The sequence below is a fragment of the Lytechinus variegatus genome, chromosome 1 (assembly GCF_018143015.1).
Source record: "Lytechinus variegatus isolate NC3 chromosome 1, Lvar_3.0, whole genome shotgun sequence".
NCBI classification, from domain to species: domain Eukaryota; kingdom Metazoa; phylum Echinodermata; class Echinoidea; order Temnopleuroida; family Toxopneustidae; genus Lytechinus; species Lytechinus variegatus.
In genome coordinates this window covers 56,271,105-56,285,025 of record NC_054740.1, presented here as the reverse complement: position 1 = coordinate 56,285,025, position 13,921 = coordinate 56,271,105, and the positions used below count along the sequence as shown (strand labels likewise).

The 13,921-nt window shown below is 36.8% G+C and overlaps 1 protein-coding gene across 1 annotated transcript in view; it reads left to right on the top strand.

Annotated features, from left to right (window-relative positions):
- LOC121417666 (NEDD8 ultimate buster 1-like) overlaps window positions 1–6,593 on the top strand; it is a 40,975-nt gene extending 34,382 nt beyond the window's left edge. The window contains exons 10-12 of the mRNA XM_041611402.1: window positions 725–923; window positions 1,631–1,784; window positions 2,932–6,593. Of these exons, the coding sequence (XP_041467336.1) occupies window positions 725–923; window positions 1,631–1,784; window positions 2,932–3,089 (511 nt within the window). The 3' untranslated portion in view covers window positions 3,090–6,593. The remainder of the gene's footprint in view (window positions 1–724; window positions 924–1,630; window positions 1,785–2,931) is intronic.
- The last annotated feature ends 7,328 nt before the right edge of the window (window positions 6,594–13,921 follow it).

The window sequence follows — 13,921 nt, the reverse complement described above, 5'->3', positions numbered from 1 at the left end:
GGAAAGTATCTGTTGTCGGACCTCACAACTCGTCGATTAGACGAAAAATGTTGATGAAGTGCTCCCCTGACAACTTTTCTTGATTTTGAAATTGAATGACTCGAGAACTTTTATCCTGTCGGATATAAAACACCTAAACATCCCTCATGTATTGTCGGACAAAAACGTCCGACAAATTAATCATTTCATGAAACGATCGCCTAATCCGGGCGCCTAATCCCCAGAATTACTTCTTTCCTCTACCCCCCCCCCCCCTCTCCTTTTTGTGTATGTTTTTTCTTGCTTCCTCTATCTATTTCTCCTGTTTGTTGTTGTTGGCATGTTAGTTCAGCTTTAGGGTCTGATGGGGGGGGGGGGGGTTCAGGGGGAGAATGCTCAATATACATTCATTCTTTCAATATGCGTAGTTTTAACGTCTTTTATTATTTGCTTTAGCTGCATACATTAGTTGTTGAAATGTTATTTTTGCATGATTTCGGATTATGTCTCTGTTCTGACACAATTTGCCTGCTATGTTTATTACACTGTTATTCAATAATTGGTGTATTGCACTGCTGCAATTTTTATTTTGTTTTATATTTCCTTGATTATGTATGTATGAAATTTATTAGAATGAATGATAAAGATCACTACAAAAAATTGCCGGTAAAAGTGCAACAGTGAGGATCAATTCAAGTAAAATATTCATCACTTGAAATTACATTTTATGGTCTTGTATATGCAGGGTGAAGTTAGATTTATACGATCAGATGATAGCGATGGAATTTTCCAAGTCGACCGTTGCGGCGGCGCTGAGACACACCAACAACGATCTCCACGGTGCTCTGAGGATCATCCAGGAACAACCAGAACTACTCTCTTTACCAGACACTGATGTCGTTCCGGGTTGGGATGGACCAATCACAGATGAGATGATTGCGCAGGTTCGTTCCTCTAATTAAGCTCCTCCCTGTGGCGGCGTCATGCTAGTTTGATAGCGGGGGGGGGAGTCTGTCCAGAGACAGGGGCGGGGGCATGATGTTGCACTGGATACTTTATTGGCGTTCTTGGAAAAATTATAGGTGTGTAATCTCCCGGGATTATCAACTTATAGGCCTCTGTGGGTTTTTTTTCATTGATCACTGTCTTGCAAGGGTCGGACCGGCGTCCCTCCCGCCCATGTCTCCACCACTGCGCGCTCAATAACTATTTATTTTTGTGACATGAAAATGCTTCCTTATATTTTTCCTCTCTTTTTTCTTTATATTAGTGTAGTTTTCTTGCTGGTTGAATTGATTTTTCATTTTGGGCTGAAAGTCTTTAAATGTAGAAGATAAATGGATAAATCTGGCAACTTTCCTTGATTTTGATTGGCTGAGAAGTACTGTTACTATGGTAACTGTCGAATGAAACAGGACTTGAAATGCCCGACAAGTTATTTCATGAAACACTCCACTGGTTACCTCTCCACGGCCTTCCATCGATACCCACCCCTCCTTCCCTCCACCCCTGCCCTCCTCTACCCCCCCCCCCCCTCTACTTCGATTTGCGCTCTCTCTCTCTCCCCCCCCCCCCCCCCCCCCCCCCCCCCCCCCTCCCTCCTTCCACTTTCACGAGCTCATCTTTGTATCAAATTGATTATTTAATTTAGCTCACAGAACTTGGCTTTAACATTGATGTTGCTAAGGATGCTCTAAAGCGATACGGAGGGGTAGTCAACAAGGCCGTTGAGAAGCTGTTATCCTCGGGAGGGATCCTGCCTCCACTCCCATCACCATCCTCCACAGCAGGAGCATCAAATTCAGGTACGACCAAAAAGACTTTGGTCAACACGTTAAAGCTTGTGTATAGTTTTGGTAAATCCACCAAAATGCACCTATCACTATTCCAATTCATTGCTAGCTAATATGAATGGATATGCCCTATAACAGTTATGATGTGGAGGATATGAAATGAAAATGTGTTTTACAGGATAAATTTTGCGATTTTACATGGATATTTAACTTGATCGGGTCGATCAAATTAAAATATCTGTGTGTTTTTGTCTTTCAATTAAATCCTATTCCAAATCATGGAATGGGCTGAAACTTTCAAGATATGTTCTTTGTAACTTTTGGATATCTAATCACTAAATTTATAAGATAAGTGCTTGAATGCCCATTTTTAAATTTAAAACAAGCATCGCCGAGAGAGGGCGCTATATATCCAAGATTTGAATATTTGAAATTTTCTCAGAGAAGTGCAGTTGGAAAAATATCTAACGGTCTCTACGCTTCAGTAAGACTGTCATATTAGATGATATTCGATTATCAATCACATTATTGACCCTTTACCAAAGCTATACACAGGCTTTAAGATTAAAACAGGCTCAAGATCATTTCGGTTTCGTCGCACATTTTTTTCTAACTGGGCATCAGTATAACAAACAGAAGATATTGTAAGCATCGTTCCGAAGGATATATTCTGACGTCGGTTCGTTGTTCCGAAATTTGCAAATGGAAATTACCAAGATGTTGGAAAAAAAACACGAGGTATGGAAAATACTAAATGCTCTTCTTATAGGGGTGGCCCCTTTTCTACCCTTTCATTTTTTGAGCATGGCCGTTTTTATTTGGAAAAGAAGTTGTTTTATCATTAAAAAATTTGTAAATAAGTGAGCTATGGTTATAAAAGAAATTGTAACATTTTTTGTTAAAATTATATCTTTGCAATGTCCTAGTGGGTTTGGATTTTTTAAGGGCATGTTCTAGGGAGATAATCCTCAATAGGAGTCTGCAGATGAATGCATCCGATCGTCGATTAATGAAATAGTAATTACCAATATATTTGAATTTTTGGAGATTGATTAATGTCCTGACTGATAAATTCATGATTTGTGTAGTGTTGTGCTGAATCAAAAACTGAATGGAACATAAAAACTCTATAATGAAATTGCATTTCAATTCATTACAGCTGACGAAGTTGAGAAACTCACGGCTGAGCAAAAGCAGGCTATAGAGGACGTCCTACCTGATATACCGGATCACGAAGAGGATTATCTGGACATTACTTTGGAAGAAGAAGCCTCATTTATCGCCGAATACAAAGCAAGAATACATTCTGCACTTTGATGCTGCTAGTATAGAACTCGAAAGACTTTGATATTGAATATATTTTATCTGCACTCTGATATGAACTGTAGTCGCAATATTGAGTTCCTGAAATAGTAATTTCTTTGGAAGCGCTTAGACGTTATATTATAATCTGATGGTGCCGTACAAGAACTGTTTATTATTATTTGTAGTATTATTATTATTGTTGTTAAATTTTGGCAATACATGTACTTTAATTTTTGACTTTCGCACATAAAACAAAAATAGGAAGAATCAAAGTGCCTGAAGAATTAATATGAGATACCTAAAACGGAACATTATTGAAATATGAGGAGGATTTGGGATGTTAAGTCTCACAAAACTATGTACATTTGAGAATTTACTGATAATTATGCCTATATCCATATTTTTTATGGATATTTTGTCACGACTCCTCTGCTTGGGAATTAAAAAAAAAATGTTGGAGAAGATGGTTGGGTGGAAGTGGAATTTCTAAGAGTTCTGACGTTCTTTCTGAGAAGCTAGCTTGCATAGAATCAATACTGAGTTTCTACCTGTGAATGATTGCTGGTAAATGTTTGCAATTTTTATTCTTTTTTTATATTATGATGATTTTTGCAGTCATTATCAAGTTGTATTATGCCCACATGTTCACTCTCAATTATCGTTTTGTCATATTATTTCACACTCATTTATGTCGGTTGTGATTAAATGCCCCTTAAAATAAATTGAGCTTAACCATTAATTGTAGATAATTTGTAACAATTAACCCTGCATGATTTTAAGAAATCACACCTAGGTCAATATTATGCATTATATGAGATATATTTGATATATTTTGATTGTTTAATATATATCTACTGGTCTTTATTCCATATGTAACTATATCCTGTGCCTTCAACTTTCTTGCAATATTCACAAAACTTGAAATGTTTAGGGTTTGATTGTCAGGTTTGTATTCTATATACATGATATAAATTATGGCACAACTGAGAATAAAAGGAAACTTCAGAAACGGAACGGTAAGTTGAAATTAACACATGTTTTCCATGTTATTCGTAAACATCTGTTTATGTCTTTTCTTACTTGTCATTGTTACAACTGCACTGTATCGTCTTTTCATGTATTACAGGGGCATAGATTCATATTGAATTTCAGATTTACAAACCGGGATTTTATAGGATATATTGTAGGTGGACGAGGGACCAATTACCTTGTTAATATTGTAGAAAGTTGTTCGAATTTCCAACGAGGCTTGGGAAAAAAGGGATATCTGACACTCTTAACCCATTGTATGAAAACGCTCTTCTGGGGCCATGGGGACGATTTTTAGTGGGGACAGTGCTGATGTAAATTTAAAAAGCAAAAATAAATAGGAAAAGAAAAGAAACAGTTTAACTACAAATTGAAGGTCATTTTGTAGACAATTTTCCTTTTTTTTTACACACATCTTCCAGAATACCTTGGGGTGCTACCTATGGAGAATAATACTTGCAGCACCCCAAGGACTTTTTTGGGGTGCTTCAGCTCCCCCGCTTCCCAGGACCATACTCTTTTCAGGTTCAGGTGACCCCCAATACGAGGTTCACACTTTGATTTTTTTTCTTCAAATATTGGCATAACTATGCAAATTAAAAATCCGACTTAATTCATCTCACTGAAGTGCCTATATGCCTTAGCTTGTTCAGAGTATTTCATATGTAATAAACTGAAACAGCTTGGGAATACTGCTATTCTTGGGTGATACTCCCATCCCGCCCCCCAAAAAAAAAAAAGATGAAAATTTGAAATATTAAAAGAGAAAGAAAATTATTGAAAAGAAATGATCCTGTGTGCAATTGTTTAGTATCTCTCGTTTAATGAATATAAATCAAACTCGCCTATCTTTTTATTGTATTGGTCTCCTTTAAACCTAGACATCCTAGAACGACTTGGATCATGATGCCCCCTGTTTCGCCCGTTATCCCGAAATGAACACGGAGTACGTGAAATATAATAACCCCTTTTCTATGAAGTCATTTGAACTGAACCTTTGAGACAAAATCTGCAACATATTGGAAACGGTCCGCGGAACATGGGGGCTTCACTAAGCCGCCACTTTTTTTCAAAAAATCGTGAAAAGACCATCTGATTTTTTTTAATGCATAGCCAGCTCCCCCCCCCCCCAAAACCGCTCCACTGCCGCTTGTGAGAGATAAGCATCGCAAAACCATGGGGCATTTTATAAGACAATGTCGTGTCGATTATGGCTATTTTTGTGATAAATCTGCGAAAGAAATATTAATCTGAAATTAAATAGTATGGTGTTTAACAAGCCAAATAATGATTTTTTAACGAATGAATGTCAATAATTAGTCGAAAGTAAATAAATCATTATTGTTTTTGTTTAACAGCTTGTATTATCTAAAGAATATGTGTAAATTTGGCGCGGATGATGGCCAATGATCAGAAAAGCCTCCCACACTTTCAAAGTAATCCAGACTTGATAGGGTAAAAAAGTGACAGTGGTGTCTCAAAGTAAATACCTTATCTTTCCGATTTAATATTAATACATGTACATGTAAAAAGGCCGTATTGATATTGATACAAAACGTCATAGCTACCCTATAAATCAACATTTTAAAGGGTATATGAGGCCGACCTTTTTACCGAGTACAGACGGCAAAACTGTTTGAACCATTTCATAAAGCCAATATAAGAATTATTATAAAACACAAGACTGCAAATTTTGATGACAGATTTCCAATTGTTCTAACGAAGAAGATAAAGTGGTAAAGAAATCAGAGTATATGGAAAAGAAATATCTTTGTATTTTTAAAAGACTATATATCTATCGAACTCGTATTTCATGCCCCTTACCTATTGTCTTTCCGCGGACGCCCCTATACATGTACACCTCGGATTATCAATATGAGCAACATATATCAGGGGGTTGCAAGATGTTAAAATTACATTTTTGTTAGAGTTCTTCGAATCCGTAATAAGCCTATGTAAAAATAAATAGAATCTGTTTGAAAAATTAAGTGAAACTATTTGTTTTAGAACCAAATTCACGTTTGATCAGTGCGTTTTTAGATTGTACTCGAATAAGACCGTCTTAAAGTGAATGCAATAAATGCAAAGTCTTTCTAGTAATAGAATGTATTATCAGGGGTCTGTAATGTTTATTCATGATTTTATTTTTATGTAGGAATCATCTATACAAGTCATATACAAATTAGTTCATTTTCTAAAGGTTATACTGTGTTGCTTATAGCTGTTGGTTTGTGAGGGGGGGGGGGCTAATGTCTTTACTTACTAGAATAATAGGGGTGAAAGTCAGAAGCAAGTTGGGCCAATCAATTGAGGAAGGAACTGATTATTGAATAATTGGTGAAGAACATTTTTCTTATCAGATGTTGTAACAAAACAAGTATTGTATTTACTTAAGTTTTGCGTACTTTTTTAATTGCATAAGTTGGAAAAGTAATATCTTTGCTTTATTAATCATCTCCATGCCGAATAAAAGAAATTTATACTTTGTCCTATATTTTTCCCGCTTTAGTCATGATCGGGTCTTTCAATTCGATGGAAGAGAAACTTGTGTGCGTGTGTGTGTGTGTGTGAGAGAGAGAGAGAGAGGGGGCGGGGTGGGGGAAGAGGGAGATTGAGCGGGCGATAAAAAAAAACACCAACATAACAATTTAAAACCAATAAAGGTAATGAGGCGGGAGCAGAGTAGAGATATATTGCATGCGGATAGCACTACCCTTATGGAACAAACACAGTGTTACCACAGTGTGTTCACATAGTTGACTATGTGTAAACTATGTGTTAACTATGTGGTCACAGTGTTGTCACAGTGTGAGACTTCAGATCACATAGTTGATCACATAATGGCCCACATAGTTGGGTAAGAAACACAGTGTTACCACAGTGTGTTCACATAGTTGACTATGTGTAAACTATGTGTTAACTATGTGGTCACAGTGTGAGACTTCAGATCACATAGTTAATCACATAATTGCCCACATAGTTGGGTAACAAACACAGTGTTACCACAGTGTGTTCACATAGTTGACTATGTGTAAACTATGTGGTCACAGTGTTAGACTGCAGATCACATAGTTAATCACACAATTGCCCACATAGTTGGGTAACAAACACAGTGTTACCACAGTGTGTTCACATAGTTGACTATGTGTAAACTATGTGGTCACAGTGTTAGACTGCAGATCACATAGTTAATCACACAATTGCCCACATAGTTGGGTAACAAACACAGTGTTACCACAGTGTGTTCACATAGTTGACTATGTGTAAACTATGTGGTCACAGTGTGAGACTTCAGATCACATAGTTAATCATAATTGCCCACATAGTTTGGCAACAAACACAGTGTTGCCACAGTGTGTTCACATAGTTGACTATGTGTAAACTATGTGGTCACAGTGTGAGACTCAGATGACATAGTTAATCACATAATTGCCCACATAGTTGGGTAACAAACACAGTGTTACCACAATGTGTTCACATAGTTGACTATGTGTAAACTATGTGGACACAGTGTTAGACTTCAGATCACATAGTTAATCACATAATTGCTCACATAGTTGGGTAACAAACACAGTGTTACCACAGTGTGTTCACATAGTTGACTAACTATAATGTATTCACAGTGTTAGACTTCAGATCACATTGTTAATCACATAATTGCCCACATAGTTGGGTAACAAACACAGTGTTACCACAATAAGTTCTTCAATCGTACCCGAAAAAAAATTAACAAGCAAAAAAGGGTCTTCAAGCTCGTCAGGGGGGGGGGCGGGGAGCAGGGAGGAGTACTAAACTTGAAAAATTGTTTCATGCACTATTCCCAATACAATCTCCATTTAGTTTATAATTTACACTGAAATTTTGCCGGTAATTTGATATTTGATGATTTTTTTATTTTCTTTTAAGATCATCATCGCAATGGATAAACTATCAGTAAAGGCTATAACGTTCAATAGAGTTATAGATCTATACTAGATATCCGGAACTCTTCGGTAAATCTCGGCCTCGGAAATCTATTTTCGGCGAGGCATGCTACATACCGCTAGCGCGCTCGTGTACATGTGCGTTTCAAATTCAAAGCTCACCGACGCCCGTTACAGTTTATCACTTCATCCAATATTTACGCCCGTTAGAATCTGATCTTACTGCACTTTGTCTTAATCTTCTTGAATTGATAAGGATATCAACCATGTGGGTTTTAGAACAACACTGGGTGGAAACAAGGAACGGTTACTTCTAGCGATTTTGTAACAAAAAGATGTTGGTCAACTTGGTGGACCCGAACTTGAGATAAGGGCCTGGTGGAGTCCGGAACCCCGCAGAGAAACGGCCGGAACATTGGCTGGGATGTGGAAGGCCAAGGTGTTAGTGGCCAGTGGTAAATAATACATTATTATATCCTGATTTGTACCTAATATGTAATTATTCTCATGCTCTCCCTTTGTCCAGGGGTAATTGTCGAACCGTGTCCGTATGTATATAGATCTATAGGCTATGTGGTGCTCGACTAGCATGACTAGCTGACGCCAAGGAACTCCTGCCCGCCCGCTACGCGGGCGGGAGTTCCCTGGCCTGGGTTACTATGAATTTAGCTCTACACAGTCGTAGGGTTACTCCCCACTGACGCCTGGGATCACGAGCTATTCACCCACGTACGGTACTGCCACTGGTACAAAACCTGAAACTTTCGCCCCCGAGATTTCTACTTTCCCTCTAATTTCTAAATCTAGCCCTAAAACATGTAAAACATGTAGGCCTACCTGTCATGCGGTTCAACTTATTTTCCAAGTGAAGTAGATTACCGGGTGTAACATTTCTGCGATACTGATTTCATTTTTAAAGAAGAATTCATAAAATAACGAATCACGCAATTTGCGTGCTGTCGCCAAGTGAAAGACAAAGAAATCAAGATGGTGACATAAACACGGCCGTAAGCTCTTTCCATCTTTTCTACTAGCCAGGAGGCTTCTAAAGAGTAAAAAATCATTTACTAATACTAGGCCTATACTAACGAGTCTTGAGGAAGCAATGTCAATGATGATGATTTTTTAGATATGTCATCTACTTCTTCATCATTGACGTCTTGACACTCCATAGTGTCTTAAGCGAAGGACCAAAACAAAGATGGATTTCCCTAGAAAAATCCATCTTTTTAAACCAAAATCACAAGAATTCTATTAATTCTATTCATTCTTACACCTTCCTACGCCTAATGCGTAGGAAGGTGTTAAATATTATTATATAAAAATATAAAATTTAGAGATAGAAATTAGAGATAAAAATTCTTATTCAACAAATATTAAAATTTATTTCGTGATCATAAATAATTTATATATTAATATGAATTATTTATAATCAAAAAATAAATTTTAATATTTGTTTAATAAGAATTTTTATCTCTAAATTGTTCGTTAAGACGGGATTGCTTTCCGGAAGTACGTCATACATAAGCGGTTCAAGGGTCGACGCTATTGTATTGTATTTCCGTTGTTTACATGTGGAAGGGGGGGTCTACGCGGCATCAGTTAGGTAAGAAATCTTCATGTTTTATATTTTTATATAATAATATTTAAAACTTCCTACGCATTAGGCGTAGGAAGGTGTAAGAATGAATAGAATTCTTGTGATTTTGGTTTAAAAAGATGGATTTTCTAGGGAAATCCATCTTTGTTTTAGTCCTTCACTTAAGACACTATGGAGAGAGTGTCAAGACGTCAATGATGAAGAAGTATATGATAAAAAAATCATCATCATTGTGTCCTCAAGACTAATACTAACGTATCTTAGGGTGTGTTTATGCTTCCATTGCGAGGACATAATCAGCGATTTCAAAAACGTCGATTCAAAACGCCGATCGTAAACGTGGTTCTGGGAGTGTTGTTTATGCTTAACTTTTCATAGCAAATCATGATCTTGTAAAGCGAGGTCAAATTGGGCGCGCCTTTTTTTTGGGGGGGGGGTTTCCGATTATTGTTTTTACGTAGAGATAATAAGGAGCAATACGACTGTATTTGTCCGCGGATTTTCATCTCACCGGAAGCATGTACCAAATGACGTCATTTAAACACGTTTACGATCGTGGTTCTGTTTATACTTCCCCAAAGCCTGATTCTGGTCAAACGACGTTTACAAATGCACATTTTTGTGAGTTTACGATTGGCGTTTTGAAACAGCGTTTAACTGAAAGTAAGCATGGACGCAACAGTGTTTTGGACTAATCACGTTTGGAAACGCTGATTCTGGCTTGAAAAGTGGAAGCATAAACACGGCCTTACTCTCACCTACATTGTAGCCAGGCGGCTTCTAGTTCTAGAGAGTAAAAATCAGTTACTAACGTAAGGTTACTCTCATCCGAAGCCAGGTCTTCCTTCTCATTGACCCACACGACGGAAGCCAAAACCTGAAACTTTCACCCCCGAGATTTCTACTTTCCTTAATAGAAAAGATCTAGCCCTAAATCATGTATATTGAAAAAACTTCATTTCCGACATTTCTACGCTCTCGTTATTTTTTAACAAGAATTCATCAAAAAAATGAGAGAAATATTGTGAAAAGACGGAAGAGACTTGCCCGATCTTACTTCCTATTGTTCTTCGCCAACGTTACCCGACGCACGCGTCTATGAGAAGGAAGACCTGGCTTCGTATGAGAGTAACCTTACGTTAGTAAATGATTTTTACTCTCTAGAAGCCGCCTGGCTACTCTCACCCACGTTACTCGACTCAAGCGTCCGTATCGTGGGTGAAGAACAATAGAAAACAAGATGGCGGTGTAAACATCGGGCAAGTCTCTTCTTTCATGATATTTTTGTCATTTTTTTTAATGAATTCTTGTCTAAAAATAAAATCCATAGCATAGAAATGTCGGAAATGAAGTTGTATCCCAGGTACATGATTTAAGGCTAGATCTTTTTAGAGAGAAAGTAGAAATCTCGGGGGCAAAAGTTTCAGGTTTTGGCTGCCTACATGCACATGTATACAATAGAAGCCCTGGCTTCGTGTGAGAATAAGTTATGTTAGTAAATGATTTTTACTCTCTAGAAGCCTCCTGGCTAGACTGGATTAGCATTACATCTGCTAATTAACAAATTTGGGGGCAAATTTAATGATGTGAAAGATTCTTACTAGTTTTTAAATAATAATTATGTTATTTAGATCTACTGAAAAATATGTCTACAACTCAAAACAGTTTGTGTGTACAGAATAAAATTATTTACGTCTATAACTTAAAAACTGGTGTCTGAATTCTGATTTGATAACTTGTCTGTACTCTGTAGTAATAAATCTAATAATGCTAAAACTCCATTTTTACAATGCATTTCATAAATGGCTCTTTGAAATTACTCTGATTATTTATGTCTGTCCTTAATGTGCCTGTCCCTTACAGAAAAAAAGCTGATGTACTAAAGAAAGAGAAGGAGTTCCTAAACACCGCAACCAGAGTAGATGAGGCTATGGATGAGTCTGATGCCACAGATGAGGACATGGAGGATGAGGCTTCAACCTCAAAAAAGAATGTGAGAAAGAGGGTACGTTGAAACTTTACATTCAACTTAAATTTTTAAGACGTGCATGGATCAGGAAATTTTGAAGCCTACTAGCCAGGAAATTTCCAGTGATAAGTGTTTACCTGAAGCAGGCCAGACTTTATTCTGTGATTTGCAAAAAATGACTTCTACATAACTTGATATCGGCCAGTGGTGATTAAAAAATTGCTCTTAAATTTCTACTTGAAAAAAAAATTGATGGAATTGGAAAGTATTGGTGGTACTACTTCAATAAAAGAAAATTCATTAGAAAAACTAAAAATAATGATACACTTATGAATTTTGTCTGGATTCCTAGTCTATATACAGAATTGCATTGGATTTGCACATGACGCGTACCCAGGTGTCGCAAATTTGAACTCAGAAGATATGCGAGACTTAAATGTGAGTGGCGCGGCGCGGTCACCCCAAAAATCGCAGCTGAATGGTCTTGAAAAATGTTGAGCGGGGGGGGGGGCTCAATTAAATTTTTAATTTTTAAAAATTCTAAACATATTCCATATGTGTTCATATTTTATTTCCATTTTTGGTTGCAGGTTGGGAAAGCTAACAGATCTGCTATGGCAGAGCTTCTAAAAGAAAAAGACTGAAGACCAGCGAACCATGAAGGTCAGTTTAAAAGTTTTTATTTACGGCAAGATTCTGTGCCAATTAAATTAAATGAAAAATCATTACCAGAAAACAAAATTCTCATATGTCCAGAAAGAGTATCTTCTCCAGAGCATTGCATTCATGCTTTTGGTGCAAATAGAATTTTACATCACAACAAAGAATACCTCTTAATTATCGAAGGTAAAATATACCACATGAAAATGGTATCTGAAATTATGATGGAGTAGATGCTCTTTCAGGACATACATCTATATGAGATGAGAGTTATGTTTTCCGGACATGCTTTTTCATTAAATTGGTGATTTTTTTAATTGTTAAAGTTTTTTTCTGACTTTCTTGGTATATCATTGTAGGATATTGGCACTCTAAACGGATGAATTTCCATTGCTAGCCCTGGCATATCAACATTCACAAATAACACTGTCTCACACACAGATTTGCGTTATGGTAAATTCTAGTAGAAGGGGCTATGAAATGATGTGTCTGATGATATATCCACCGCAAAAATAAAGAAATCACTTTCAATTTTTGAAAAAATGGCATTTTGGGCAATTCATATCGTCTGTGATGTCATAAAATCATATTTAAAAAAAATCTCTGTTCTTTAATGATATTTATCAAACCTTCACTGATATATTTCTCAATTTTTTTTGCTTCTTATTACAACCAATTATTCATCAGGGTGAACTTCCCCTTTGATAGCTTTTACATTTTCTTGTGTATTTTGCCAAGAATGATTGTCTCTGCGTGAATCTACAAATGAATTCAGAATATCACAATTACTGTAAATAGGAAGATGCCCTGTAATTTCTCATATTACCAAGCTCGTCAATAATTTCAAGGCGGAGGGTTAGGGTGAATCTCCCTGAAAGAGAAACTACATGTACTACATGTAGAATAGCACAGTCTCTCCAAATGGTAATCTAATGTGAAAATAAGTTTGATGTGGAAACAAAAACAAACGAACAGAAAAAGGAGGAAAAGGACACCGACTTTGATTTGAATCTACGTAACCATAGAAAACATTTTAATTTTTTAAGTAAGTGATTGATCTTCACAAATGTCTTGTCACTTTACATTTTACAACGATGCTGCCTGTCACCAGTACAATTTCTTCCAGAACGGCAGACCAAAGAAATTAGAAATTAGAGTCAAAGGCTTAGACAATCAACCAGTTTAAGAACTTAATTTCCTTTAAGTCACTTCCTTGTCATTTCATAAGATATTTTCAATCAAGTAGGACTATAGAAATAAGATTACCGAGCCTGAAATCTTGATTTTCTTGCTTTAACTTATCTGCCCCTAATATTATAATCCTGTTTCATGGGTATGCATGGTTTTTTGTTATGTTTGTGACTCTTAGATACTCCACTGCAGCTGAGTAACCAACAGTCACAAACAGACGGAACTTGACTTGGCTTTAATTAATATTTATAAATGATGTAGAGTCTTTGATAAAAGTTTGAGACTTTGAGCCAGTTTTTGTGTCTTTCATTTTCTTATTTTCAGCACACACAACAAGCTAATTTCCCTGCACTTCCATGGGCCAAGTACGTGCACGCATGGGCCAGAAGCTGAAAGATGTCCGTTCATCTCGAAGACGTGCAGAAAAGCAGGTTTAACTGTGATACCTTTTTTTGTTTGGAAATAAGCCTTA